Genomic DNA, 27,886 nt, shown 5'->3' on the forward strand with positions numbered 1-27,886 from the left:
AAATATACTTTTCACTGCACCGGAATCATCAATCTTTACCGCTGAGTCAATGATATTTTACAATCTTTTTTCCATCTGCTGATCGTATCTTGTATTATTTCTGGTAGCTTTGGCACTCTTTTCTAAAAACCCTCTTATTCATCTAAATTAATGATAATTACAATAAGGTCACCCGGATAACCCGGGTGTCACAAACGGGATTTTTAAGATATCAGCTCTGATATTTTCATAATTTATACTGTACATACTACGTTTTACACCTTTATCTAGTACAATTCTACTCACTCTTGTGAGGGAATCATACTAGTCTGCGCTTCTCTTCAATATCTCCCCTACAATGTGCTGCAGATCATGTAGTCACATGTGTACTCCTCCATGCTGGCGCATACTTGCCAGTCTATCGCAGTGCACCGCAATTTTAATGACGTGACTGCCTGCAGCGCAACCACAATTTATGTAATTGCCATCGTCGTCGCCACCACAGACGCTGTCGCGCATTCCAAACGCCTACACCGCTCAAGCAGCCGTCTACACGAGCACAACTGTGGCATACATACTTATATACTAGCTCGTGCGCCCCCGGTGTCTGCTTTGAATCGGTCGTTATTGTGGCTCCACAGCTGTCGCTTTTGGTACATACCGTGGGCAGCTGCAGGCGCAACAATGAAGCCAAAATCTGCACAAGTCAGAGTAGCTTCAGGGGGAGGCATGAGTATTTTTATATTGCATACCTGTGAGGCTGCGTGCGATGCAGATGAGTTCTCAAAATACAAATAGAATTATTGAGGGGTTAGACATTATTTGAAGGTGTTTTGAAAAATAAATAATCATAACTCTCTCTTGTTTATAATAGATGCCTCTTATATATGCATGTTTCTTCATGTCTTCATAGAGGAAAATACGTGTCGGGACTGTCTGGACCAATATAATACTCCTTCATTCATCAAAATCTTACATATATGATTCTGAATATAATATTGAATCGGAGACTGCCATATCGCCGGACGTATCGTATTATGCTTAAATATGTTGCTAAGTTTTTTCTGGGTCCACCATACTACTGAATGGTTTAAACTGACAAAGTACAGATTGAATTTTCCGATCGTAGAGTTTTTCTTCAGTCAGAACACGAGTGTGAAAATATTGAAAGAGAAAACACCTTTTAAGGGAACAGTAGATCAAAGAAAGCCATTTTAGTTTTGTTTGGAATTACTTTTACAGTATATACTGAATATTGAATATAATTATAGACACTTTTACGATGAAGACTAGTACTATATGCTATAGCTAGATTTTAATATTTGTTATGTCATTTTTGAAGTGAGAGAACTTACATTTAAATAGAAAGCTAGTAACCGAGATTGAACGAAAGAGAGAAAGAGACAGAGGTGTAGTGATAGAGCGAGGAAGAGATGCATAGTTATATAGATATTATAAATAGAGAGACAGAGAGAGACTGCAGTATAAATATGAAGGGAGAGCAATAGACAGATAGAGGAGAGATAGAGCAACAGATAAAAGAGAGTGGAAAAGATCGTGACAGATATAGTTAGAGAAAAAGAGAGATAGATGTATAGATGTAACGACAGATTTAGAGAGAGGAAGAGCGACAGGGCTATATAACTCCTTGTCTCTTCTCCTTTCTCTCTAGCTCTTAGATATTTTTTACTCTGGCTTCATCGATATAAAAATACTGGTAGGATAATCAGCAGATTTGTTATTTAAAAAATCGAAATATATTTGAAATACTTAAAAAATATTTAGATTCATATTTGCAGCCCACAACTTTTAACTTTAAAGCTGCCAAGCATTTGGGTAAAAAGTATCTATATACTCAAATAACCACTCACACATACATAGTTCTGCGATTCCTACACCAAATGTCTACAGAATTCACATTTGCCATTTAATTTACTAAACTTTTTGTTTTATTGTGCGCGTTGTCTTCCATAGACTCAGCGCACATTCCACATCATTACGCTTCATTTCATTTCATTTACGCGAAAATTTACTTTCTTCCACGTTGAACTTCACTCCCCCCTGTACTTGTTGGCCAATTCTTCGTGTGTGCGACATTTTACTCGCACTTCATATCATCTACTTACTTTTTATTACATTTTGTTGTCTACTTACTTGATTGGACGATGTACACACACACATGCCTCGCTATATCTAAATAGTTCTGTGTTGAGTTCTTGTGTGCGTCTAACTGATTGTCGTCTTGTCTTTACGGTATTTATAGAACGTCGTAAAATTTCGTACATTCTTCTAATGCTGCTTTCTTCACATGCTGCGCAGTTGCTACACATATTCACTTGGCGAAAACCACTTCTTCTGCTCATTTCCTGTTTCATAGTAAGTGTGGCCAGATCGCTGTGTCTGTTAATATTTGCTCGTCGCAGTTTGCTTTCATATATTTGTTTAAGTGTATTTATGTATGTATCTATATGCCTGCGTTTCTATAGATGCCTTTGGCCATTTCATGTTGTTTCTATTGATTTCATCATATGTTCATATATTATTCGTATTATGCGTATATGTGTGTGGGTGTGTAATTTATGACCATAGTTCAAATAAAAATTCTGCACATAAATGAATATATTATTTTAGGGTAGACATAAATTTTTGTTAAATTTTAAATTATTTCACTTTATTAAAGAAATTTTGGTTTATTTTTGAAATTTTCGTTTTAACACTAAGTATAATAATAATAATGTTTAAATACAGTATACTCTCGAAAAGTAAATCGATTGGTATTTTGGGTAATTTACTTTTTCGAATAATTTACTTTTCCAAATATATACATAAATTATCTGTATTTATAATATTAAATGCATTTTTAAACTTAAAAAATTGATTCATTTATTTGCTTCAATAAAACATATGGATTTACATGAAAAGCATATTTACATTTACATATTAAAAAATTTACAGCTGGTTGAAAATAGCACCATATTGATTTAAGAACTTTTCTCAAACCGGCGAGATGGTAATTACGATAGTCCAGTAAGTTATTCATCTAAAAGCAAAATTGATTGTGTGGATCTTTATAATAGGTTTTTAACTATCTTTACTGATCAGGTTCTCTCATCAACTTTGATGGACTTCGTTATCTTGAAGACTGAACTATCTCTTTCAACTGATCTGAACTTGTTTCTCCCGAGATTCCACATTGGTTGATTGGTGAAATAGTCTTATTCTTCGTTTTTCTCTAAGTTCAATGATTTTTATCCTATATGCAACCATAGACTCAATAAAAGAAGTGTAACTATGCTATGCTTTACGTACTATCTAATTTTTGAGTCTATTGTCGGGATAGTATATGAAAAAAATTGAAAATGTTTGAAGAGTTGGTCTTGCTATGTATTAATAGAGCTAAATATTGGTTTTCTAACTTCAACTGTTCTTCAAATTATGGAGTAACAAAACGGCTTACGACACATTGCACAGTGATTCCGCTGGAATGAAGCCGCGGCCATAAATACTTTCCGTTGAGATATCGCTAAGAAACTTTCACCAAAAATCTAGAAAAATATTCTAAATATATTATAAACAAATTAGCCACATCGTGCGACTATATTCTATAGCTCCCACAGGAACGATCGGGACAAGTTATAATAATTTTATTATTTTCGGTTTTAAACTTTTTCATTTTACTGTAATAACTATTTATGTTAATATCTTGAGTGATTAGGCGCGGTTAATTCACACCCGCCCACTTCTTTACATATACATACGGATTTTTAATAAGACATTATAATCAGATATTTAACTAAAAAATTAAAAAGAGCTTTGAAGTCGATCTGAATCGTTTACTTTACAATATATAAAATAAGCACTAGTGTAGATATCGGAACAAATACTGATACAAATTAGTGCGGCATCGCCCTTCTAAGAATCGTCGAAGTTGGGCCAAAGGTTTTCAAGGCCCCATGCATCGAACATGAGGATCTCAGTGCTTCTAAGAAATTTTTTACCAAAAATATAAGTAAGTCCCTTAGACATTTTGAAGAATTGAGAGGGAATATGTTTCTTCTAATAATATGTCTCCGTGCCAAAAATGAGTGCAATCGGATCATAACTTTCCCTAGTTCTCATATACCTAATATCAGGGTTTTCCAACTTTCAATGGACTTTATACTATATATATCGGTTAATATGTGAGATATAACAGCAAAATTTGGAGAGCAAATAATCTTAGATAGAATGTAGCTAAGTGGCAAAAATAATTGGAATATAGTAAATTGCGGGAGTATATAATGTTCGGTTACACCCGAACTTAGCCCTTCCTTACTTCTTTATCATTTAATTAAGTTTCATTAATTCTCATAAATAATATCACTCACATAGATATATATTATATTACTTCAGTTAGTTTTTTCAAATCCATGAAAATTATTCAAAGCCTTGTCATTGAAATAGTTGGCTAAATCAAATTCGAATCAAATCAATTGTGACCAACCCTAATGTAAATAAATTTACTTTGCTTGCTACCGGACTTGATCTATTAGCCATAAGCTTCATAAAAGTAATTCATGTCCACATAATAAATAATTCATGATTACTTACCGGTTCCTAACGGCAACAGCACATTTTCACCACATAAATACAAAATACATATTTACAAATACATATATAGTATGTATCAAAGTACTACTATATCCCTAAGCACAAATTCACTTTGATATGAGCGCGATGGCTTTTGTTTAAATTAATGCGACTGCCATTTTGACTTTACCGAACCAATGCACCGGAAATGTTTGACTACAGTGCGCTCGCCCATTTACCGTTATGTAAGTTGGAAGTAAGTGTGTGTGTCTGTTCTTTTCGACTTTCTCCGGCGGTAGCATATGAATGTGGCCATAATTTCGTTAAATGAGAATAAAATATAAGTGAGATAAGTAACAGCAGCAGTCGGAACATATTAGGCGGAAGTGTGTGTGTTGTGTCCGAAGTGTTAATGGGGGTGTGGCGCTACGTATGACACTGGCACATAAATTCTGCACAGATAATCGAAGCTATCAACAAATTAGAAAGGTATCCGTTTAAATGCATTTCGGCAGATATGGAGCGGAGATTTGGCGGGTGTAAACGAGAGTGCCCAGTGCTTCCGCAGTTGTTGGTTATAATCGTGATCTGTGTGGGCGTCGAGCGGAAATGTTAAAGCGATTTATGCGGCTTTTATTTTAGTTTTATTGTTACTTCGTGGGGCAATTGGCATGCGACCAAAGAAATTGGCATAAATATTAATGCGCGAAACACCGAAACTTCTTGACTTAAATGGCGCTTGATGAGTGACCCGATGAAATTCACGCCATTTTGTTAAGCTTTCTCACATAATGTCTAATTTTGGAAATACTACCCAATAAGCTCTATATAAAATTTTGATCTAAATCCTCCTTAAAAAGTCAACACCGTTTGTAGAACCTATGCGTGGAAGAAATTGGGCTGACTTTAAGAGCGATGTGATGAAAGTTTTCCAAAAGCTCAAAAGAGTTACAAATACTAAAGTAATGACTATCTCAAAAATCCAAGAGGAAGTAGAAAATTTTGAATATTTCACAGCTGAGCAAAAACGAGAGGGAAAAAGTATGAAAAATTTTAACAACATCTCTATAAAAATATTGAAAGCTGTCCCAGCGAGCTTAAAGCTACTCCAGTCTGCATAAAGTGCATCTTATCTTACAAATATAGCGCAAACTAAACAAATACACTCCCTTTAATGCTCTCAAGCGTGTAAATTTGTCTATATTAAATAGTTTTTCTTGCTTCTGAAGTACATATTATGTTTTTTGAATCTTCGGCATTGTCGCTTTGCTGCCAAAGCTATAAATTAATTTGTCTGCAGAAGACGGAAAAAAGTAGAAGAGGCACATAGAGCACATAAAAACTACTGCTGAAAGCAGCAAAAAAAAATATAAATACATTAGAAGCGCATCGATGCGTGTGGTATTTATGCGCAGTTAAGTAAGCAAGTTCCAAAAGCTTGCAACAAAAAAATCATAAAATATTGAAAAACTGTTAACAAAATGTTTGGTTGGGAATAAGTGAAAGAAAGCTAAGAAGAAAGTAAGTAGCCGTCACTTTAAAAAACGTTTAATGTCTAGCGAATAAACAAAGCGGTCTTTAATATACATTTCTATGGGAAGCGCCAGAATGTATGCTTTAAATAAAGTAAATGAAATTTTTTGTAGGATTTCTTTATTTATTTGCACAATTTATTTTTATTTAAGTAAATAACAGTAAATTTGCAGTTAGATGACTATAATAATAAACTGTTCATTAATGCTAGTTTCAACTGAAGCACCTAAAGGTATGCTTTGAGTTCAAGCAATTCAAGAAAAGAATCTTCCAACTAATTAAAATTTCGGAAGGGAGTATACAAATTCATAGGAGAAGTATTTAAGAGCATACCTATCTTAATTACTATTAGACTGAATAATATTTACAATGTGAAGCGCCTACAAGTATGCTTTAAATTAAAGTAATTGTATTTTATGTAAAATTTATCAAGTCACCGACAAGTGAAAAAAGTAATATTTACTTAAACTACGTTTAATAAGTAGAAATGATATCAACTCGTTATTACTGACTTTTTCAACACTGAAAGCCTACAAGTATGCTTCAAAATTTAAATAACCGGAATTTGTTTCCAATTTATGGAAAATTCCAAGCACACCAGACTAATCGCCACCATCTAACAAGGCGAATCAAAATTTAATACAACAACTACTAGTAACAACACACACATTATCAATACAGACGTACTTGAGTTGCAATCGTTCGGTCCTAATCCACTACAAATGATGTTCGCACTACAAAATCGCCTAATTGCGAAGGAATATTTCATTTCAAATGAAAATTAATGGTTATAGCGTAATTCAACTTAAATGAGCTTAATTTAAATTAAGCAAAATGTGCGTAAAGTGAAATGATTGCATTAAATGCCAACCGAAACAGTTAGGCCGACAACACACACACACATACAACGGCAAAGGCAGTAGACGGGATAGCAACTAAAACCGGAATGAAACTTAAATTAAACTCAATTGAAACTGAATTTACAATTTCCGCGCAATGACAATGAGAAATTGACAAAATGACAACTTGAGCGAGAGCAAAAACAAGGAGAAAAATTGCGCCAAATAATTAAAAGGGGGGCCTGTAGAAAGCGACGCTGACTGCGGAAGGCGCGATATTGAAGCGCAATGTGGAAGTTGCAGAGGCTGAGGCAAATTACTGGGGCAGTGCTGAAATGCTTGGTGAGTTTCTGAGCGGCAGAATTGAGTCCGCAGCATATAATTATTTAGAATTTAGTTTCGAAAAAGCGAACTATTGGAGCTTGGAAGTTGACATTTTGCCGTTATAAGCTGGTTGGCGCAAGATCGCTTCAGCTTGACCGCTTTTGCTTACAGCCTGCTCTGCAATTCTGACTTTTAAACAATTTAGATACCCTCTCACACCCGCCTGCCAATCGTAGCCAGCAGCTAATTAGTTTTCATTCACCCTTTCTACGCTTGAGTCAAAGTTTACTTTCCAAAAGCCGGCAAAAGACAGTGCGGTAAGTACTGTTACACAGCTGCTTGGCAAGTTTCCCTCAAAATATCTTCCTCACACTGCTCACTGGCACACGCGCCAAATAATTAACAAACAATTCACATTATTTCATTAGCGCACAATTGAAAATGTCATTTAGTTAGCTTTATTTCGAATTGCACGCTTGTTATGTTTGTTGTAATTTTTTGTAGCTGTGTGTCTCAAACATTTTTTTTGGCATTTACTCGTCATTGTCAGACGCCCTTTTCTCTCGCCATTACACATTTATTACGAATTCAATTGACAAACTCGTGCATTGTTGTAGCTGCCATTGTTGTTACTGTTGTTGTTGTTGTCGCTTTATTTTATTGTTTTGTATTGTTATTTTTGTATTTATTGCCTGCAGACGTCGGAAATTTTTGGCTTCGCAATACCGAATTTGTTACGCCCCAAAGCAAGCAACTTTGCAAGCTGCTTTACATAATTCATTTGTGTAGCCTACTTAGAGGCGCTATGCGCAACTGTAACAATCGCAATGACTTGCTGGTAGGCGTTCGTCGACTTTGTTGTTGCTTCATTGTGTTCGTTGTTGTATAGAAAACATGTTCAATGGCCAACTTGTAGGGTTTGTGCAGAGGCGTTATAAAGTGAAATTGTCTCTTCGCATGCATACAGTGTCTTCGCAAATGTCGCAATAAAAATCATTGAAAGGAAATGCGAAATCAAAAATGAATAAGCGTTTGTATAAAACGGAAATGATAATGCTTAATTTTTTGTTTGAGTTTTTGCTCTTGTGTTTAAGTATAAATATTTGTTTGTATATGTATCGAAATCATTTTAATATGAAGCTGCTACTGAGAGTAAATTTATTTGAAAAATGGAAATTAAGGCTTCTTTCAAAGAGTGTTAGAGAACGTTGTATCGTCTCTAAATTTTCGTCTGCTTTCAGAGGACACGAGTTCTGGATTGCAAATTTGAATGAACTTGAAATCAGGAAAATTACTCTACATGGACGGTAGGTGTGGTTAAAATACAACTTAGGTCATGTTTCATATTCACGCTTCTAAACACTGCTCTCTTCCAAAAATGCTACTATACAAAGAATAGCAGAATAAACTGATAAATATTTAACTTACACCCTAAAGGTCGGGCATCAACCAAAACATAAATCTAAAATAAAGAAGAAATAAATATCAAATTGATTAGTCACAACCATCACTGCATTTGAGCGAAATCGGACCATTACCACGCCCACAAAATGGAGGAAACCGAAAACATATAAAGTGCCATAACTAAGTCATAAATAATGTTATAAAAGTAAAATTTAGTACAAAGGATCGCTATAGGAAGGGGCATATCCGGATGTAATTTTTTGGGGAAGTGGGCGTGGCAACGCCCCAAAATTGGTTTTATGTACATATCTTGTAAACTACTATATCAACCAAACTCTCTACAGTCGTTTCTTTTAGGTACTACCTTATACAGTCCAAAAATGGAGGAACAAAAATAGGATTATAACCACGCCCACCTCCCATACAATAGTTATGTTGAAAACTACTTAACATGCTTTAATTCAGTAAAGAAAAAGACCATAAAACTTAAATATCATCATCAAAATTTTAAATTAGCGTGGCTCCGCCCACTTATGGCTCAAAAACCATTTCTCCGAAACTACTCGACCAATTTCAGTGAAATTCGGTTTGTAATATTTTCCTTCCATCCCAATGATATTTTGTGAAAATAGGTCAAATCAGTTCACAACCACGTCTACTTTGTAGTCGATCTGAAACGTTTACTTTACAATATATAAAGTAAGCACCAGTAAATATATCGGAACAGAACTTTGTATAAATACATAATATTAGGGTTTCCAACTTTCAATGGACGTTATACCATATATATGACGAATATGTTGGTCAAATTTTGTATTATATTAATACAATTAGATAAATAAATTGCGAGAGTATAAAATGATCGGTCACAACCGAACTTAGCCCTTCCTTACTTGTTTTTTTATTATTATCTATATAGTAGCTAAAGATTTATAATTCAGGACATAGATCTAGAAGAAGGATCGAATATACAGTTGAACTACCATAACTAGAGCTTCTATAACTCGAAGTTCTTCATAACTCGAACTCTGCAATTGGCAATAGAAGTCAAATTTTATACAAATTATCTTCCATAACTCGAAGGCTCTCTAACTAAAAGTTTTTTGTGTATTATGGTGAATCGGCTTAGGGAAGTTCAACTGTATGTATATTAACACGTTGACTGCCAACTACGAGATAACTCGTAGTTGGCTTCCTGGAAGGGAAATCATACTACTACCTAAAACTACCACTTATTGTGTAGCTACGAGTAAAACCGTATTATAATAGTGTTAGTATCGATAAATGGCTGCTGGGAAAATAAAAAAATGTTGGGTTTGGCTTCCGTGAGCTTCATTCAATATAATGGAAAAATTACCTCAAATACAATAAATAAAGCAATATATTATTGTTTGTGGTAGTTTTTAAAACATTTTTCCACACAAAGGGCTGGCTTCTCTGGACAGGCTGGACAGAAGTAACGCGTTTCTCGGCGGTTTTTTTTCTTGGGTACACACACGACATGGCTTTGTCGGACGCTGTTTTTTTTATTAAATTTTTATTTTAATTTGTTTAATACCTACCTACTACGAGATAATTCGTAGCTTTCTTTCCCAGACGCCAACTACGAGATAACTCGTAGGTCCTTTTTCTCATCAAAAAAACATCGTTTTTGATTTTTGATGATACCAATGATCTAGAAAAAGAGTTTTTAGTAATATAATGTGAAAAAATCAAAATGTCATTTTTGGACAGTTTTCAGAAAATGGCCTTGGCAGTCAACGTGTTAATCACTAAAAATCTTTCGCCAGACCGAGAGTTTATAGATTTCTGATCTATATGAGCTTAATACCTTGAACTAAGAAAGAGGGTTAAATGTACTTTATACTAACTAAGAGATAAACAGTGGGTTGGAAGCACCCAATATTCAATTGTCCGAAAATAAGTAAAACCAAATAAATAATAATACATATATCTTTAAAACTTTTGGTATTCTCTTTTCGAATTTTCACCAGTTCTCAGATTCTTTGACAGAAGATTAACGAATAGCATTTACCGATCTAACTAAACCTCTTTATACTTTTATGGATTTTCCTCTTGTTCTCCTTCGATCCTCCTCTTGGTTTTGATAACAAAGAATTGCATAATGAAAAAAAAACTTGTTGGCTTATAGCCATTAGCTCTACTGAGTATTATTTAATAAGAAAAAATAAAGAAGAATGGAACAATAAGAATCAAAAAAAGAAGAATAAGATGATAAGTGAAATATTATTATCTAGTTTAATTAAATGTTGTAGTAAAATGCACGATGAAGGTCTATTTTCCGAAGAAGTTACTTTTAAAAACATATATCATATTGATAATGTATAAGAAAAAGACCACGATTTAACTAATTTCTCTAATTTTTTCAAACACATTTTCTTTAGTTCCAAATAATTTAATTAAATCAAAATATAGTCAAAATTTATCTTAAGTTATTCAACATGTTTTTTCAGCACTATCCACAAATAATTTCTGGTAATCATTACTAATTTGTAAATACTGATGCATATTTAACGCTCCTTTGCCGTTTTTCACTTACTGAATCCCTCGATTTCTTATGAACTCGTCAAAATGCAAATTGCAAATGTGTCACGTAGTTAAATAGTATGCCCTTCCAACGCGCTGCGCACGGCAAACAACAAATCGCAAAGAACTCTTGACAAATTGTCGGACACGCAGTGGGTCGCTGAAGTGCTGTGTGAGTGGACAAGTTGACGGTGGAGGATTTTGTTGGATCATATGTCAGTGCAGTGCAGAATATAAATGTAATTTGCGTAGAAATATTTAATTTGCAAACAAAGCAAACAAATAAATTGTCGGAATAAGTAGAATACATAGACAAATATTTGCATGCCAAAGAGTTGCAGATTCGCAATTGTATATTATTTTCTATGTATGTATGCAATGATACAGGGTGAGTCAAAAGATTTTTTACTTTACTCTACTTTTATGTTTCAAAAGCAGAATTTTTTTATAATAATTAATCGATCCTTCGAAATGGAACAGAATGGATAATTCGTCAAATGTTTGCACCCACTTTCGAATATGTCTCTGAGTTTTCTGAAGAAATATTATTTTTATTCTCGCGAAGATATGGGTCAATTAGCACATACAAACTTTCCATATAGTAAGCTTGGTTAATTGCGGGAGATTTATGCATCAATTGAATACTGGGAATATAATAATAATTCGCATGAATGTTAGTAAAGCTCGTAACCCTTTGTGACATTATTTCCTTAGAATACTGATATCAGTGATGGATGACCTTTTGAAGGGATCTCATGGTAAGACTTGGTTAAGAAATGCACATGAAGATGCACTATGGAAGTTTAAAATGCCAGAAGGCTTCAGAGTACTGCTTTTATATTACTTACCCACAGCAACTTCTATATATGATATTCTGGGCCCTGCGATCCCTTGATATTCCGATCTGAGCATCGCTTAATTCAAACAGATTCCATTCCTTCTTCTAAACTGTTTGTAGAAGGTTTCAGTGTCTGTGCAAACATTCCAGATAGCAGCCCTTATCAATAAATTTTTGTATAAGTGTATCGTTTATATCTGTTTGGACCTGTTTCGGTATTGCCCATCATTCCATAACATATATTTGCTGCACCCTGTATATACATTTCTATACATTAAAGCAAACATGTACGCGATATAAACAGAATAGGAAAGTAACTGTAAAATTGCAGTGGCGAAGAAGTAAACAACTCACACACACACACACACACACACACACACATATATGATTTCTATATATATATCTTACAAACACATGTACATAATAGTACTTCAGAAGTAACTGCAGCAAGAATAAATATGCACACACACTTTAATAAACATACATGTATGTACTATGTAGTAGCTAACGGCAAGCCAAAAACCAAAGCAGCGGGGTAAAGTAAACGACGAAGAAATGAATTTAATATACTGAATGGATAACGAAATAGTTCGAATTTACAATGGACTGGGGACGGAGGGGCGGACATGCAAGCGTACGGAGCAACGTCTTCTTGCACTGAAATTAGAGCAACGAAAGTAACGAATATGGATTACCAGCGAGTAACAAGGATTCAACGAAGATATGTGCGCATAAGGAGAAGTTAGTAGTATTAGTAATACACACACGCATGTATAGTGACGATGTAGTGGTTGTAACTGGGCACTGAGCAAGCTGAGAAAATCTTATAAATATGCCATTTGAAAAATAATGCAGCAATAACAACTGACAACTGACAACTAAAACAACAACAACAACACACATAAGCACAAGTAATGGCAAATGAAAGGAGTAACAGGAGAAGACAGGACAGGAAAGCAGAAAACACCAAGTAACTCGCTTGCCATTGAATGACAGCCACACAAATACACAGACACAGACATACTCTCCTTCTAATAACAATAACAACAAAGTGCTTGAATAAAATGTGAACAGCAGTGGAGATAGATAAATAGATAGCAGACAAATAAACAAGCAAATCAAATGAAGCACAAAAAAGAAGAAAAAACAACAACAAAAAACAGAAGAAGCAACAAAATCAACTAACCAACAAAACAAGCGAAATGAACAGAGTACAACAACAGTCAGAACAGCTGAGTGAGTCGATGGATTGGAAGATGAATAGACGGACAGACAATCAGATAGCAAGACAGCCGCACTAGCCAAGTATGCAAGTAAATGCACACATATATATATCTGAGAAGACACTTATAAACCCACAAATACGCCCCATCCTTCGACTGACAGTTCTTCAAGCAGACTTTATGGAGTACACTCACTACTCTGTAGCCAAAAGGAGGCGCAAATCCCACCACTGCAATGTCTGTGGCAATATACAGCATGAGCCACTGACCAACAGCTACCATAACAACAACAACAACTAGAAAAGAATGCGATAAAAGAATGTATAAGGCGAAATAATCTAAGAAAGATAAAGTATGAGTAAATGAATTGCAGCTTTGACAACGCAACATCGACGCTGTAATTTACTCAAACATACCAGCAGACAACCATACATATGTACATACAACTGTTTCTACTTTTTGTGCGTCAGCTGACATATCGACAGTATCGACAGTCTAATGCCAATTGGAAAATTACTTTGAATTCTATAAGATGTATTGATATTTTATATATTAATGTGTGTGTGTGCCTTGGTGTATTGGTGTAAATAAATTAATGGCAACAAATGGTGTGAAAAAGTTGTGTTTAAAGCTTAAAGGACTGACTCTGATGGAAATAAATGAGTGAAGAAAAGAAAAAAGTAGGCAGGTGTTAAAACATATATATTTGAAGGGCCTAAATTTATGGTGTTCTCTAAAAAAAATAAATAAACTTGCTTAGCATTAAAGCTTTAAAAGCTTATTTCCGATTTCAAAGCTCAAGTTGTTTACACAAAGGAACTTAGATTTTCCACACTATGTAATTTCTGGTTCTGCCAGTATTTTATGAACTGAACCTACCTCTCTCCAGATTTTTGTTTTTGGAAATACAGGGTTGCCCTGCGTTTTACATACAAATTAGTAAATTATTGTATTATAAAGTTGTTGTGAAATATGGAAAACTAGTGATTTTTATACCCTCGCAACCAAGTTTTAATCACAGAATGGGCGATTCACAACCACGCCTACTTCCAATAGAACTCAATTTTGAATTCCATCTGATTTGTACACTCGAAGTCGACATAAATATTTTTTTAAGCTTGCCACGTTAACATTAAAACAAATATTTTGTTCAAGGACATATGCGATGAAAGGATTCGAAGATAAGACAGGTGCAGCTGGCTGGACATTTGTAACCAAGTGGAATGAATCTCGTTTTTGTAAAAGCATATAAAGGATTAATGTTTTATTTCATATTAATTTTAAATTCATAAATAACAGTAAATCTTTGATGAATACTTTTCTAAAATAAGGAAAAGAACTAGATAATTTTTGAATAATGAGCAATTAAGAGTGAAACTCCATGAAACAATGTCTATCATTGTTGATGCATAGAAATATGTCGCAGGAAATGCACTTAAAGCGTGTTTTTTGATTGCATCCTTCTTTACGACAACGCATAAACTTATTTTTATCAGAAACTGCGCAAATAGGTAAATGTTTATTCTTCGTTGTACGCACATCTTTCGGCGGCAGAGGTTTTATGGTTCTTTTTGCCCTTTTTTGCGTTGGTCCATCTTCACTCTCTGATGACGATTCTGCGCTCTTCTCCAGTATAACATCAGCAATTAAACATTCGGCGATATAGAATTTAAAATCGAGTAAATCCATGATATTTTTTTTTTTGTGTACACCGCATGCATATTTGTCTTTTTTATACATAACCCAGGAGTTGCACGCGGCAACATCGATAAAATGCCAAAACACGTTCAAAGGCCATCTTTTGGTGCGAATTGCAATCCTGTAGTAAGAGACGTACCTATCCGCTAAGTCTACTCCTCCCATGTATTTGTTGCAGCTTGAAATTGCATGTGGACAATCAACGTTAATGTACTTTCTGTTTACTTTATCCCATCGTCGAGCGGTTTGTAGGGGTAACGATCCAGTTGACGTGGAAGCTATAAGCACAGAGCGGCTATCCATCCACTTGACAACACACAATTTGTCATCTTCCCTAGCGAACTCTTCGTGACTACCTCTTCATTTTTTTAATAAAGTTTTGTCATTTGATAACTTTGATCAAAGTTCCTTAGGTATCCTGTTGAGTTGAATAGTACCAGTCGCAAATATTCCTTTATCCAACAAATGCTCGAGAATGTTTATAGAGGTGAAATATCGGTCAATGAATACTTCACTACCTTCACTGAGATCTGTAGCAAGTTTTTGTACAACAGTACCACCAATTCCCAAATGCTTATTCGGCTTTCCATCGGGCCACGTGTTTGCTCCTTGGTATATAAAAAAGTCCAGTATTAAACCATCAGGCGATGCTAGAACAAAGTTTTTCAATCCTACTGGATTTGGTTTGTCTTTTACGTATTGCTTAAGGCTTGTTTTTCCTGAAAATATTATATATTTGTTAATATATTACAAATGTGCAGCGGGCTGGTCATGAAATATATGGGCAAAAATATGGGTAATAGAACAAAGTTAGTGACAAAATCTAAACCTTACCTTGTTATTGTAATTGTTAGAATCAAATTAATCACACTTTCTAATTTTTTGGTTGCACAGCTTTCAAAGTTTTTACTAATAATCATTAGAACTTTACAAAATCTGTGTTTCGCTCAGCTGACTACACTCATTGCGCTCTTTTTAACAGTATTGCCAGCATAGAGAACAAATTTTGGGTTTTTACTACAAATAATACGTCTAGCTGGCTGCACAAATGGTCATAAACTCAAAAAGTATTTTTAAAGTATTTCTACGGATACTTGAAGAATGTCCAGTAGACTGCACGTGAGGACCGAAGAGGCTAAAACTTTGCTGAACCAAAAATGGTTCAAATCGAGTCATAACTTCCCATGTACATTATATTCGGATTATCAAACTTCCGCTGGGCTTTAACCGTATATATCGGTTAATATGTGAGATATCTTAGCAGAATTAAGTGAGCTTATAGTCTTGGATATAGTTTACCTTGGTGGTGAAAATGAGCGAAATTGTTCAGGAATTACCTCAGCCCTCATATACCATATATGATGATTTTCGATATTCTATTGGACTTTATGCCGAATATATGGGTCAAATTATGTGTTATCTTAAAAAACCTATATCAATAAATTGCAAGAGTATAAAATGTTCGGTTGCACCCGAACTTAGCCCTTCCATAATTGTTGATATCTAAAAATTATAATAGTAGGCTGACCAAGCGAAACGGATAACCACACTCCGGATTTCATCTGTGCTAGCAACATATATATTCCGATATTCTAATACACGTATAACTTTCTAATAACCTAGACAGACGGCAGAGTTAATTCGGTTTAACTGCGCTTTTAATCAGTTCCAAATATGTACGTGACAGACGGCAGTAAAGCGAGTTATAAACTCCCGCAAACAACTGTTTGGCAATATGCCATGTTTCACAGTGTTGCCAACGGAAATGCCACGAACTCCCACTAACTCTCTAAAATTTTGAGGATTAAATGGGAGTTAGCAAACGGAGATAACTGAGACAACTCCCGAATTAACCCCGATTAAAGCAGTAAACCCGAATTAACGCAGCCGCAGCTCTCGAATTAACCCCGATTAAAGCAGTAAACCCGAATTAACGCAGCCGTCTGTCAGGTGTATTACCTCTTTCCCAGTAAATTCTTATATCTAGATAATTGCAGACACGAATATTCAAATTTTATCCAAGTCCATTGATAATTCGTCATACGGTGATTGTGTTTTCCAGATATGCGGATATCTATCCTCTTATCAATTTAATTTTAAAGATGATATCCATCTAATCTATATTTTTCAGATTTTATACATATCGATGGATATTCAGAATTTATGTCTGGACATTTTAAAATTCAGATAACCTTCTCCAGGCCTTCTCATTCAGGTAACTGAATAATTTCTTAAATGAAAGTTTGTAAAATATAACTACTATCCGCATTTTATCCGTGCACGTGGAGAATCTCAAATTTTTTTTGGATTATGTGGATATCGTTTCTGCCACCTTCTCAGCAAATCTGAGTATACGGATATTGTCTCCACGACTACAAATCGGTTATTATCCGGATTTTATCGTTCTAGCCTATAGAAGATATAATTAATAAATATCCGTCAGCATAAAATAATTAATTTAGACTATTTTAAATAAAATTGTTAAAAATTTCTGACTGGAAAACGCACTCTGATTGTTTCATTAACAATATTTTAAATGCTTCCCAGAGCTACTTTTAGAAAAGTCTCACCTTAATGTACATCTAGATCCCGCCACAACTATCTCGCTCTAATTTCCGCTCCTTATTTATACACTCATACAACTGAAAATCTCGTTGCTTTAGCGATTTCCTCTCGAATTCATCGTCAAACCAAATGAATGGCTTTCTATTGGCTTAAATAGAAGCAGCTATCTTGCTAAGAATGCGAATAAATGAAATGAAGATGCTCCTTCGAGGCTTCGCATAGCGGTTATTTATTCAATTTCGAATACCTTCTAGTGCAAATATTTATCCATACTGCTGCAGCAGGTGCCAGCTAGACCCCACATAAGTGGGTGAGGAGGTTTCTATACACGAGATTTTATATCTATGTATGTGTAATATATGTATGTATGTGTGCGCTTCAGAGCGTGTAGCTGCGTAAGTGCGTCGCGTTACACTCCATTTGTGTATTGTATTTATTTGCCTTTGTATTTGCTATACTTTCGTCTAACAATGCTTTAGCTTAGTTGCATTATGCGGTTTAGATAGCTATAAAATAAATAAGTCTAACTAACCGAGTCGGTTATAGATGGTTGGAAAATGTTAAGTATACGCAGCGGTGTACACATTTCTATTGGCTGCTGTCCATTGTTGCATTTGCAGCGGCTGTCTGACTGCTTGATTAAAATGTTTTCATGAGTGGACTTCTTTTATTAAATGCATGCATATATATATATATATATATATATGCCATTTATATATATATATATATATATATATATATATATTAATTTTAATTTTCTAGCAATGCATTTCATATATTCATTTCTAACCGATTGTATATTTAAAACGATTTTGTGGTTCAAAAGTTATAACCGCAAAAATCTTATGTACTTTAAATTGTAGTTTAGTAGAATAAAAGCTTTAGAAATGTTTATTCAAGCTTAATTAGAGATTAAAAAAATAAACGAATTGAAATGATATTGAATATTGTTAGTATTTAATTGAAAATTTAAAAATTTTAAAACAAAAGTAACCGCTAGAGAGCTGTAATTTTAATACAAAACTCAACTCACGCAAAACAACCAAATTTTAATTAACAAAATGTATTAAAAACACATATAGATAAATATATTTAATTAAATTAGCCTATACCAGTGCTCAATTAACTTGGGTAAACATTGAGATTTTTTTAGCAATTGTGGTTACTTGATATAGAAAATATAATTTTTTGAAAAATTAAAATTTGATATTTATTATTTGCAATCACAGAATTTTATTTTATTTTAAACTAAAACTGGCTCTTCACTATTTCTTCGCTGCGACTTACAGCACATTTAGCTTTAATGACGATGAAAACTCTAAAAAGCGCTGAATTTACTAATTTCTTAATCCCCAAAAATAATTTGAAGGAAGCCTTCCTGAATTATTTTGACAAACAAATTGACACTCAATTTCCTGACGTAAATTTCATTAATCAAACTTCCGACTTAAGTAAATTGTAAATAACAGCTGCAATAAGTAATGATTAATTAAGAAGTCGCTCAACTGCCTCTTAAGGAGCTTAAAATATAAAGGTAAATTTAACTCGTTAAGCCAAATGCGACATAATTCCAATAAAAGGATAAAACTACCATCAAGCCAGGAGGGCGAGTGAGGGTCATTACAGGCAGTTGTCTAATTTAGTTAATTAACAATTATACAATGTTTAAATTGGTCAATTAATTAAGACAATTTAACAGTAAATTGGCTTGTCTTGCTTGCTGTTCACACATAAACAATTTAGTTTAACAATTATTAGATAAAAGATGTGTAAAAAAAAAGTTTACTTCAATTTGTGGTATGGATTGTATTATATCAATTTGATTGAATTAAAAGTGTTAAACAGTTGGCAATCTTTTTCAAAAATACAATCGCTGTAAATCGTTTTTAAATTATTTATTTTGCCAACCATAGTAAATTGTTAAATTTATTTTGTCAATCTTATTTACTATATAAAAATATTTTCTAACACAAGTTTTTTCAGAAAACATTAGTTAAACACCGACATTTTGAAATTTATTAATTTTATTAAATACAAATTTTAAATAGTTGGCAATCCTATAAAACCAATATTCTTAAATATAATTTTCTTTAAGCTTGTCAATTCAAAGCTGGTGTTCTTAAAAATTAGTTTCTTTTTTTTTAATTTTTTGGAAATAATTATAAAAAGTTGGCAACCCTACACGATAAATGCCTTCAACCGAAATTATTCTCATTTAGTAATTTTTTTTTTTTAATTTTTATGAATTTTCGGAATTAAATTTTTTGCACGGACAGCACCTTCTAAAGGGCACATTCTAGGGTATTAAAAACAATAATCAGTTATATATTTTTGTATCTTCTTCATTAAACGTAATAAGTTACTCCATTTAATTCGAAGTTTATTATATTGTAGTTATGTATTTATTTCAATTAGTATTACCATAAAGGTGCCTATTTTTATTGCTTTTTTTAATTGCTTTATTCAACCTGTTAGTTCAAGCGCAGTTACATACTCACTTGTACTCTTGTATATGTATTTGTATTGTTGTATAGTCATATTAAGTATATTGTTTGCCATTTATTTATATTCTGCTATTGGGCCGTAGTTGTTTTATGCTCAAATAAACTCATTAAGAGTGACCAATAGGCTGAATAAATATGCATGCAAGTAAACATATAAATATCTATAAAAGCAGCCATTTTAATGGTATTTATGTGTGACTGTGGCAAACTTAATTTTCATAAAAGTGGAAAATCCATTACGGTTTAATGCAAATCGTCATCAGCTGAGAAAAAATTGCGATATTGAAAGTGAAATGCTTTAAATGCAATTTAATGCGCATTTCCAGACTAGTGCACTTAACAGTATGCAACAAATAAACGTATGTGGTAAATGGTTTGAACAAAGGTCCTGAAGGAAAAGTTTAATATAGACAAAGAGGCTCAAAGTTCCAAACTTATATATTGAGAAAATATATATCAAATACAACTAATAACTCCTTTCATAAAAGTTTATTACCGTTATTTATTCAGTTTTTATACTCTCGCAACAAAAGTTGATAAGAGAGTAGTATAGTTTGTTCACATAACGGTTGTTTGTAAATCATAAAACTAAACGAGTTAGATATAGGGTTATATATATCAAAATTACGAGACGAGTTGAAATATCTTTCTGCCGTCATTTCCCTTACGTACCCAATCAATCACAATGAAAATAGTTGAAATCTGATAATAACCACGCCTAACTCCCATACAAAGGTTAGGTTGAAAATTACTATAAAAGGGTTAACTCACTAACCAAAAACGTCAGAAACACTAAATTTCACATAAGAAATGGCAGATGAAAGCTGCACTCAGATTTTTTACAAAATGGAAAATTGGCGTGGCGTCGCCCACTTATAGGGCAAAAACCATATCTCAGGGAATATTAGACCAATTTCAATGAAATTCGGTACATAATATTTCCTTGATAACCTTATGAAATGGATGGAAAATGGGCGATATGAACCTATTTCAATGACTACTTTCCACATAACTCAATTTTGAATTCCATCTGGTTCCTTCACTTTATAATGAATTAAATTGGTTAATTGGAACCAATGAAGAATGAAGATGAAACTTTATACAAATACTGTAACTTCACTTATGGAAAAATTGTCCAAATTGGACTATAACTTTTCAAAACCCCGTATACACCATATATCGGTTAGTATGTGAGATATCTTAGCAAAATTAAGTGAGCGTATAGCCTTGGAAATAGTGTAGCTTGGTAGGGAAAGGGAGATGATGTGCCATGATGGATTTTTTAATTGAAAATTTCACAAATTTCTGTTTAATTATGTATCTTTGATATGAATTGTTTAAAGGAATTGTATGACCGTTTAATATTTAATATTTTTAATCTAAACCGACTTAAGTGGGTAGTTGAGCTCAACAAAATATATTGTAAAAACGCATAGAAAAATTTCCTGTTGGGTATGACCGTGGTATCAGATATATTCTTGTGTATTTAAAAACATATGATCATATTTGAACTCGGCCAACAAGTGCAGCACAAACAGTTTATATTTCCATTTGTGTACATATCTATTTACATATAAAGATGTATATATTTTCAGAAAATATTTACCTATGAATATTAATTCTTCTTATCTCTTTAAATACCAAATATAAACAGTATGAAAGTACAATTGTGTAAACATATGTGTACGACCGCGACTAGAGTTGAAAGCTGCAATTTAATAAGCTTCGATTTACACGAAATATTATTTCCTTTTGTGCTTAATTGCCATTCATTAAATAAGCACACGTTTTAATTAGTAATAATTCTGCGTACTATCGAATATTGCCACCTGTTAATTTCTTGCTAAAACATTACAGAACTTCTTTCCGAGAAAAGATTCCAGTTCATATTTTTTTAGGCAAAAGGGGCTGCGAATACTAGGTATTTCAACGAATTGGTATTCTGTAACAATATTGTATACTAAATTATTTGACAAATCTCAATAAAATTTTCTAAATATAAAAATTGATATAAATATCATTGTGAGCATTTGTTACATATCCGGAGCTATTTTCTTGGGTAGTTTTGATATTTCTAAAGATCTGTCTCAAAAGTAATATTTGTTAAATATGTTTGTATATTTTGAAACACATCTGAAAACCGATATTTTTTAATTGCAAAATTTAAATACTCTAAAAACATGTCATTATCGGTAGCACTTAGAAGAATTTGAGATATATGTAAAAAAAACTAGATTAAAAGAAATGTTACCGATGTCGCCAGAAATCACAGTTTTCAATATCCAACTGGTGGGATTTTGGAGAGATTTTTGAAATAATTCTCCACTGTTTGATAAATGGGTATCAAATGGCACGAGCTTTGGACATGTTTTTAAGAAACCTGACACAGCCGTCTTCATATAGACCAATCAGTCTTCTACCCTGTCTTTCTAAAATATTTGAAAAAGTGTTACTATCAAAAATGTCTCCTTTCCTTCATGAAAATAATGTAATACCAACGCACAAATTCGGTTTTCGTGCAAAGCATGGCACTGTAGAGCAAGTAAATAGAATAACTCACGAAATTTGGAAGGCATTCGAACATAGAGAGTACTGTTCTGCTATATTTCTAGATGTGGCTCAGGCGTTTGATAAAGTGTAGCATGAAGGACTTTTTTATAAGATTAAAAAAAAGTTTACCTTTCCATTTACATAAAACCTTGGAGTCCTATTTAAAAAATAGAAAATTTGCTGTAAAAGTATGAGATTTTATAGCCGATGAACGTTCAATAAGGGCTGGAGTACCACAGGGCAGTGTTTTAGGCCCAACTCTATACATCTTATATACATCTGAGCTTCCAACTGCTAATAATATTTTGACATCAACTTTTGCCGATGACACAGCTTTAGTGAGTCGTAACAAATGCCCCATTATAGCATCAAGAACATTAGCGAAGCACTTAAGTTCTGTCGAAGAATGGCTAGCAAACTGGCGTATAAATGTAAATGAACAAAAGTGCAAGCATGTTACATATTACCTAAGACCTAAAATGTGCCCGGCAGTAAATATGAACAATATTCTAGTGCCTCAAGCGAATGAAGTTACCTATCTTGGTATTCACCTAGATAGAAGGCTTACGTGGAGAAAACATATATCTAGTAAAATAACGTGCATGAAGATAAGAGCTGCAAATTTAAATTGGCTTTTAAATAAAAACTCTAAACTTAGCTTAGACAACAAAGTGCTTTTATACAATGTAAAGAAAGAAGTAGAGGACAGCAGATTGAAATATTTATCAAAACTCCGTGATCACCCAAACCCATTGGCTAATGCTTTAGTACATTCCTGCGATCAAACACGCTTAAAAAGAAGGGATATGCCTGCGTACTAAAGAGCAACGTTTCACCAATACAGCTCAATCACTTAGTTGAGCTTGTCTAGTTTTAAAATAGATATAAGATTTTATAACTTGTTGTTAGGCTTAAAAACAAGCAGATTCAAAAAATAAGGATATATTGAAAAAAAAAATGTTTACTAAAATTACTAACTTTTTACAAATTAACCCCACAAGTAACACAAAAGGGTTGATATCCATCCAATGTTTGTGATACATTCTTAATAAACATATAACGAATAATTAATTTTTAATTAACCAAATGGAGGGTATTTGGCTAAGTATTATGTTGAAAAGTCTGAACAGAGCTTTCGTTTATTCAGTAAATTAAATTATATAAATTAGGGTTGCCATCTATTGCGGTCAGTCTAATTCCTCAGCGAAAACAAATTAACCTAATTTATATTTAAAACCATACTCTCGTTAAGTTATTATCTCATGCTAACAAGAGTTAAAAATTAGAACCTTATATCGTTTTTAGACAGCTAAATTAATTGATCAATTAAGGCAGTAGTAGTCTGCTTTAGAAGCCGAAAAAAGCGTTTTTTTAGCAATTTTTTTTTAAAGAGATGGAAATGATTGCGGTAAACGGAATTTTAAGACGATAGTGTACTATATTTAAGGCTTGAAAAACAATATTTATTATTAAAAAATATTGAAATTTTTCAAAGTTGTAAATTTTTTTTTAATTTTTATAAGTATCTTTTCTTAATGAACTATAAAAATACCGAAAAAGTTAAATAATTCCAAAATTTTTCGAAGTTTTAAAAAAATTCAATTTTTAAGAAAAAAAATTGACTTTAAGTTAAATATAGAAGATAAGTTAATACTGAAGCTAGATCACTTTGGTTTTTTCGATCGGACATATATTCTCTTGCTATCGCCGGCACCGTTTTCTAATACTTGTGAAAATGAAAACTCGAGAAAACGCGCTTTAAGGTCTGATTGAGTTATTAATTAAGAAGTTGGCAAAGTTTCATCAGCTGAATAATATTTTTAGCAGCGACATCTACCATAGCTTTTTTTATCAAAAAATTCAGCTAATCGCAGGCAATCGTAAGTCTTTGTCGTAGAGTTGCGTTTTGATTGAAAAATAAATGTAGATTTTATTTTATATTGTAAATCGATCTTAATAAGCGTTTTAATCGAGCAGAGGACGGTTGATTTATCAATTAGCTCCTATCTAAAAACGCTATTAATCCAAAATTTCGTCCATATATATTTATATAACATAATTTGAAGTTTGAATGTTTTTATCATATTATATTTATTATTTCTATTAAGAATTTACCACCCTTTCGTTTATAATAACAATGTTCCTTTCTACATACATACCTCATTCACCCTATACTCACTTAATTTACATTTACTTTACAATTAATTTTATCACTTTAAAAGACTGCGAGCGGATTTTGTGTTGCCAGAATTGAGTGGATATTCATTTTTGTAGCCGAAAAGTCTTATTTGGATAACCGAAAAATCCGATATTATTCAGCTCGCTTATTAAATCGGGATACGTTGAAATTGCATTGAACAGGGAACGCCGCAACTCCTCGTACTGAAAGTATGGCTGAAAAGGCATTTTTACCAACGTACAAATGTAGACGTCGCCGCGTTCACTACCGACCGCCAAATTATTACCACAAAGGCTGTGTCTAGTGAGAATATGAATTGAAAAAATTTATTTGTTGTATGTAAATCAAAAAATTGGAAAAATGTGCTTACGTGAACATCGTGTTGAAGGCAGTGCTTAATTTTGTGCGTGAAACTGGTGTCAATAAATTGCGATGTATATCCCAAACATCGAGCGTGCTACGATTGTTGGATATAATTACGGTGGAGTGTGAGCGGCTCCATTGAGCCGTATAAATTGGCCTCATTCTGTCTTTCAACGTTATTAGGGGCTTCATAATACCATTCATCCAGATGCGAATGCACCTAAGTTTGTGTAAGTTACTCGTTATAATAAGTACTGATATTAAGGGCTAAATTCAAGAACATTTACGAGAACTCACCAATCATTGCCACAAGTTAGGAACAGCTTCGGCGACCACGGAGAGAAGTCCATATAATTAACCGACCCCGCATGAGTCTGCCAAACATCCAAATATGTATGTGTCGTATTTGTCGAACACTCGTACACGCAGCCCTCATCGGTGAGCATAAAGTAAATATCTCTCAACTGTGGATGCAATGTGATGTTTAGACCCAGCGGACGTCTGTTCGCAAACAGTTCAATTGGATTCGCGTATTGCTTGACTTGCAAGCCTTCAGGTTGACCAACTGCGCGATAGAGCACCATCTGCTTGAAACCCAACAGATATGGACTGGGTATAACGTAATACTTCCACACCGAACCATTCGACGATAGAGCCAATATCGGATCCGTGTCGTGCTTGTCTTGCGGCTGTTTGATCCACTTCAAAGCAATCACCGGATCACCATTAAGTGATGAGCTACGTTGAGAAACCGCAATAGGTGGATCGTCGGGATTTGTTATATTCCGTACCTCGACGGTGCCATCCATCATCCCGATCGCCAGTAGAAATGGTAAAAATGGTGAGAATTCCACAGAGGTCACTGGTATATTGTAGCGATAAGACCGTTCAGGATTCAGTGGATTTTTAATACTCCAAATGCATACATCACCCGTGGATACAGTAATTAAGGCCGAATATGAGAAGAGACCATAGGCCACAGCTACAATGTCGCCATTACCGTAGCAAAAACTAATATCCGAGACGGCTTTACGCGTCATACCCGTTATATGTTGGGCGCCAAATAGAGGCGCTTGCAATGTGAATATCACTTCGGGTTGGTAACGGTATTCGGCAACTGCATCCAATTTACTAGCTTTATGGAAATTACGAAAATTTTGTTGACTCTTCTGATATACATTACCCGCTAATAAGCGCTCCATAATCATGCTAGCGAATTTGAATCGTGAGTTCTCCGAAAGCTGAGCTAATTCCACCTTAAACTCCGCATCGTACGTTTTACTAACTCTTCTGTCCTTTTTGTGAACTGTTTGATCGTGATCGAATTTTAAAATGGACTTATAAGTATCATACATCTCAAAGAAGGATACATATGTGCCCTTTTCCTCAAACTTGCGAAAATACGTGTTGACATAACGTGTTTTCATTTCCGCATCTATAGTCTGGGTCTCCGCCTCACTACGCCTTCGTACATTGCCACGCCCAATTGTCAAATAATCATAGATCTTATTATCCTCTTCAACAAGTTCGCCCAGTTTTGTACCTTTTGGTACGGTGTAGCTTGTCGATTCATATAAAAAAATTTCGGGACTAGGCCGTAACATGATTTTTATGAACGGATATTTATGTTCACTTTTGGGCGCATAATATATGGGTAGCTCCTCCTCTTCGCCGGTTGTGAGTACGTTATGCAAACTGCCGACCTAAATGGAGAAAATTATATATAATTAAAAACAGTTGATTCGCTTATTTCGGTAAAGTACTCTTCTTCATAGGAATGTTTGACAGAAACCCATATCTAAACTTCCAGCGGCCGCAAAGTTCATCTGGATAAAGTGAATGCAAAAAGAACTATGAAAAGAGCTCTGTTTGTATCAGGAATTTATGGTGGGGCTTTCAAATGAAGATTCTTCATTTCTCCGAAAATGAGCCCGAAATAGGCCGAAATCGTCGCAAAAAAAAACTAGCTTAATTTTGTATTTTTTCGAAATCAAACCACCATAAGGACCACATGACATTATAAAATGCCATGCCGGTAATACGTACATTATATATTACATCGTCCAAGGATAAACGAAGACCGCCCAACTTAAATCTCTGTACGCTGGAATGGCTCGCCACACTATGTCGGCTGATATTGCTCTCGCGTGTCGAAGACTCTGTTGGGCAGAAATCATTCTTCAACGTTTCATTCAATGCTTTATATCTGCGCTCCTTAGTATATTCCAGAGTCAGTAGTTTCGGGGTCACGTCAACGAGTTCATCATTATGCAACTACATTTGAATACGATCATTGAGGAAACTTACTTTTCACTGTTACTAATACAAATTGTACTAACCTTAAGGCCCTTGCGTATGTTTATCAAATCGTCAATCTCGCTATCGTAGAGTTGCCTGTACGGCATACGAGTGACTCGTGAGCTAAGCTTACTCATCTGTGAAATATTCTTCAGAGTTTTAAAATATACGTATACATGTGTGTGTGTGTGACGAACCTTCGCACTCTTATTGTTCTGAAATGTTTGCAAATATTTGCTATATGCGCCAGAAAATATATATACACTTCTATTGAAATAAATGTCTTATAAAATTAAAAAAAAAAATATATATATATAATATATTAATTCCTCTGAAAAAAATATACACGCGACACGGAAAAATAAAATATGAATGAAGAAAGTTCACAAACATTTTATAAAATCAATTTTTGTTCCAATTTTACAAGTGTTTCACGCCATTTACAGTGTGCGTCATGTGACACCGAAAATAAG

The 27,886-nt window shown here is 33.9% G+C and overlaps 2 protein-coding genes across 4 annotated transcripts in view; one reads left to right on the top strand and one right to left on the bottom strand.

The window, feature by feature from the left end:
• Positions 1-27,886, top strand: part of LOC105215500 (uncharacterized) — a 465,848-nt gene that overhangs the window by 187,430 nt on the left and 250,532 nt on the right. The gene's annotated exons all lie outside the window — the stretch shown is intronic.
• Wdr78_3 (dynein axonemal intermediate chain 4) lies at positions 24,646-27,792 on the bottom strand. 2 transcript variants are annotated; one of them, XM_054230748.1, is made up of 6 exons: positions 27,611-27,792; positions 27,455-27,550; positions 27,162-27,389; positions 25,413-26,818; positions 25,123-25,335; positions 24,646-25,046 (listed from the first exon to the last, which is right to left on the bottom strand). In XM_054230748.1, the coding sequence occupies exons 2-6, from the start codon at positions 27,548-27,550 to the stop codon at positions 24,836-24,838; spliced, it is 2,154 nt and encodes a 717-aa protein (XP_054086723.1). In that variant the 5' UTR covers positions 27,611-27,792; the 3' UTR covers positions 24,646-24,835. The 2 variants fall into 2 exon arrangements, with proteins under 2 accessions (XP_054086723.1, XP_054086722.1); XM_054230747.1 differs by having other exon boundaries at positions 24,646-25,052; positions 27,611-27,791.

Source organism: Zeugodacus cucurbitae, chromosome 5, assembly GCF_028554725.1.
Source record: "Zeugodacus cucurbitae isolate PBARC_wt_2022May chromosome 5, idZeuCucr1.2, whole genome shotgun sequence".
NCBI classification, from domain to species: Eukaryota; Metazoa; Arthropoda; class Insecta; order Diptera; family Tephritidae; genus Zeugodacus; species Zeugodacus cucurbitae.

Excerpts from the sequence above, each read along its gene's own strand:
- Wdr78_3 (XM_054230747.1), bottom strand. The coding sequence starts at position 27,550 with ATGAGTAAGCTTAGCTCACGAGTCACTCGTATGCCGTACAGGCAACTC. Across the intron at positions 27,390-27,454 it reads ACATACGCAAGGGCCTTAAG|TTGCATAATGATGAACTCGT; the intron begins GTTAGTACAATT and ends ATTCAAATGTAG. Across the intron at positions 25,336-25,412 it reads CTAACTTGTGGCAATGATTG|GTGCATTCGCATCTGGATGA; the intron begins GTGAGTTCTCGT and ends ACACAAACTTAG.